The following is a 4079-nucleotide window of genomic DNA, read 5'->3' on the forward strand; positions in this document are numbered from 1 at the left end:
TATATATATATACATGTATGTATGTATGTATATGCCCAAAGATAATGTTTTATTAATTTCATCTAGTCACTGAGAGTTTTCTTGTAAAATTTCAATTGCCATTACCTAAATTTTGAAAATAATTATTTTCTTATTTTATTTTATTCATTTTATATTTCTCCAAATTTATTTTCTGCGTGACTTTTGCCACGGATATTTAATGCTTGTTTCTTCGCTTTCTCATTTCATAAGGCATTGTAAAATTTCCATCAAAATTTCGTTTAAACCTTAATTTTGTTTTCGTCTGAAAAGGACATTAATCGATCAGCATTATTTTATTATTGATTATTTTCATTATTATTGTCATTGTCTTTATCATCATCATCATGACTTTCAACACTTCCTCCGACATTATCTTTTATCTGTCAAACCCTTTCTCCTTTACCATTATAACCTTATTTTCATTATTATCATCGTCATCATCATCATTGTCATTTTCAATCTCATCATCAATATCATCATCATCATCGTCGCCATCGTCATTTTTCCTCATCACCATTATCATTATTATTATGAATAGTATTGTTGTTATTATTAAACATTAATCACCATCATCATCATCATTATCATCATCATCATCAACATCATCATCAACTTTCCATCTCTGATATTTCAAAATTGAATCCAGTTCTTATATATCGTAAGGAAATGTATCCAGCACGTTGATTCCACTTAAGAAACCACATGTCTCCAGCCCGAATGACATATTATGGTGTGCTTTATAAATACATTAACTATTCACACATATAAATGGTTATAATTGTTTTGTGAAATAATTGGTAAATCTTTCTCGATTGTTTATAGATGTTTTTTTGTTATGTCTTTCTTTAAAAATAAATGCAGCACTCACACTATCGTAATAGCATTATTTGCCTGGTCAATACCCGATGATCGATGTGATTTCTTGCTTGATTCCATGGAATCTTTGGATTTTATAGCATTCGGTATGACCTTTCGAGATGGCGAACTTCCTTTCGTAGGATGGTCAAGTGTGGAAGATGGAGTATTGGATGCCCTGTGCAAAGGTGATGAAGACGTTGTTGGCAATGCGCTATATGAATACGCTTGCGAAGCGGGTATTTTGCTAGGATTTTGTTTACTAGAATTATTTGATGGATTATTATGTTGAGCCTGCCTAGTAGGTGATGATTGCGTCGGGGGTGTTGACATTAAACTAACGGTTTCAGGGCCTCCTATACTACTTCCACCCATTCCTCCACCCATACTTCCGACTCCAGACACACCACCGATTTTGTTCGACTCCTTCTCAATCTTCCTTGATAATTTGATCTCGTCCATATCGTCTTTTTCTCGTCTAGATTTTTTCATACGTTCTCGCTGATAATAGACACCAGCAAATATGAGTATGTTGAGGAAGAGTAATGAGCAGCCGACAGCTACAGTGATGCTGAGAGGAACGATACTTTCTCCTTCTTTAATAGCCGAACTAGCATCTCTCTGTGAGTTTGTACCCGTCGTAGTTCGTCGATCATCCATCGCGTAATCTGGGGTTGTCCCAGTTGAAAGATCGTTTGCGTACTCAACATTGTACCCATTCGGTGGAGGTGTTGATGGACCACCATTTGTAGAAGGAGAATGCGATTTGGGTGGAGGGGTAATGGGAGGGACAGGAGGAGGAGAAGGGAAGACATCCGTAAAGTGAAAAAGCCTATCCGGCTCATCGTATGTACTCATGTTATTTGAGTTGTCTAAGCGATGATGTTCTGGACTGCAGTTATCTGGTTTGTGAATTTTCGGAAGTAATTCTAACCACACAGAAATTTTTTGTCCCCGGTAATATTCTTTCACATTTGGACGCCTTCCTGCAACGAAAAGAAAACAAAGAAAGAATTGATTTCAACTTCTTAAAACAGGTAAGATACATTTGCTATAAAAACGCACGCACGCACACACATGTAGCCGTTGTGCATGTGTATCTGAATATATATATATCTTTTAAACAGGTAGACACACAATTACGTTTTACGAATAGATATGTGCCTACATGCATGTGTTTATTATACACGCACACACACACAAGTATGGGTGTCTATGCAATTAACACTCATTAAATTTGGTTCGTGCATGTAACAGGTCACATTCACTCATTAGGCATTTTGAATGAAAACTTGCTTCTTTACGATTATATAACCTCTGAGTGCAGGTTGCACGTGAACAACATATTTTTGTTCTAGTATAATAAAAATTCCTCTTGCGCACAGACGATATGCATGTCAAAATGTTCTTATACATTAATATTTTGCTCAGATGCTGTAAGCAGATTCATCCTTATCTTCAATCATAATGTTCGAGTGTCCTCAAATGCCAGAATGCTTCAAATATAGAGCGTACGTACATCGGAGTACTTGAGTCTAAGTCATTACATTATTTACGCTTCGTGCATCTACGTCGAACCTCAATGTATCTAAAGTTAACACTATAAATCCATTAAACTAGTGGCGATAAATTCTTGCAAGCAAAAATGTTAGAATGTTTAATTAAATAAGCTGTTTTATGAAAAAATTATATGGTTAAGGATCTTCTCGAACAAGTGAATGTAAATAGTCCCTTAAAATCTCTTACACTTAATATTCTATTTGTCTTGTAAAATATATGTATACAGCTGAAATTTAGCTTTAATGTATTACTTATTTCTTTACTGACCATAAAGGGCTACACACAGAGGGGACAAACAAGGGCAGACAAACGGATTAAGCCGATTATATCGACCCCAGTGCGTAACTGGTACTTATTTAATCGACCCCGAAAGGATGAAAGGCAAAGTCGACCTCGGCGGAATTTGAACTCAGAAGGTAGCGGCAGACGAAATACCACTAAGCATTTCGCCCGGCGTGCTCACGTTTCTGCCAGCTCACCGCCTTTAGCGTAAATGTATTACTAATAAGTAGTTTCGGATATTTGTGGTTTTCGTCACTGTTTACAATTATGTTTAAAATAATTTTTTAATGTCTCATATAGATGTAACTTTTAACTCCAGAGCTCAAAGTTTAATAATTTCCAGTAAATCATAAAGCAGCGCGTTCGCTGCCTCTTCCATCCTCGGGGTGGGCATCGGCTTGTCAAAACATTGCTACTTACCTTGTACAAGTACACATACATATACTCACAGCTTTGGAACGCAGTTTAATTTTTCTTTTCAGCGTTGAATGTTTACCATCCCACTTCCATTGCACACACATATACACACACGCACACACGCACGCACACGCACACACACGCACACACGCACGCACACACACACACACATACACACACACATATAAATATTCACATGTTTTACATACACGCACATATACTCACAGAGTTGAAACGGTCCCACTTCCAGATCGCCATTACCCATTCTTTCCTTATTCATTTATCCCCCCTTCCTTTATCATTCAAATGTTGTGACGGAGAAAAACACAAATGTATTATTATAGTGAGAAGATTATCTTTCTCATATTTCTTTCTCCTCCTTGTGTGCATGCGCAGCATCTCTGTTTCCATAGTAAACAGAGGTTTTCGCCACGGTGACGTGTAAAATACTCGCTTGTGATTGGTTAACATACCCAAATTTTGAAAATGGTAAGGGCCAATAACTCTTCAATTATGGATTTATATGAGGAATGAATTTCATTTTCATAATTAGTACATAAAACTTAATCCCTATACCCAAATTTGAAAACAATCGGAAGAAAATTGTAAATAATTACGAAAACTACGAATATCTAGCGAGATTCGTTTTTGCGTTAATATTGAACGTTGATTTAAACCAAACAATTCTTACGCTTCATGTTACTATATTTGTGTAATTAAGTTTAGCTTTAAAATGACTCAATTATTTTCTTGAATGTGTTTATATGAAAGAGATTACAAATTTGAAGGAATTGGATTTTTCACAGAATAATTCAAAATGGTATGCGGCTAGTTTCACGCGATACGTTATATGGTTCTTATTTTCCATTTCGCTTTATTTTTTTTATTTCAAAATATTAAGCAATCTGTTATGCATACGTACGACAGTGCGCGCACACAAACAA

General features: G+C 35.8%; 1 protein-coding gene across 1 annotated transcript in view; it reads right to left on the minus strand.

Moving 5' to 3' along the window:
* Positions 1 to 21: 21 nt before the first annotated feature.
* The window catches only part of LOC106879478 (neuroligin-4, X-linked), a 625710-nt gene continuing 621652 nt past the window's right edge, over positions 22 to 4079 (minus strand). The window contains exon 6 of the mRNA XM_052974627.1: positions 22 to 1862. Within this exon, the coding sequence (XP_052830587.1) occupies positions 886 to 1862 (977 nt within the window). The 3' untranslated portion in view covers positions 22 to 885. The remainder of the gene's footprint in view (positions 1863 to 4079) is intronic.

Source organism: Octopus bimaculoides, chromosome 19 (assembly GCF_001194135.2).
Source record: "Octopus bimaculoides isolate UCB-OBI-ISO-001 chromosome 19, ASM119413v2, whole genome shotgun sequence".
Classification (NCBI taxonomy): Eukaryota; Metazoa; Mollusca; class Cephalopoda; order Octopoda; family Octopodidae; genus Octopus; species Octopus bimaculoides.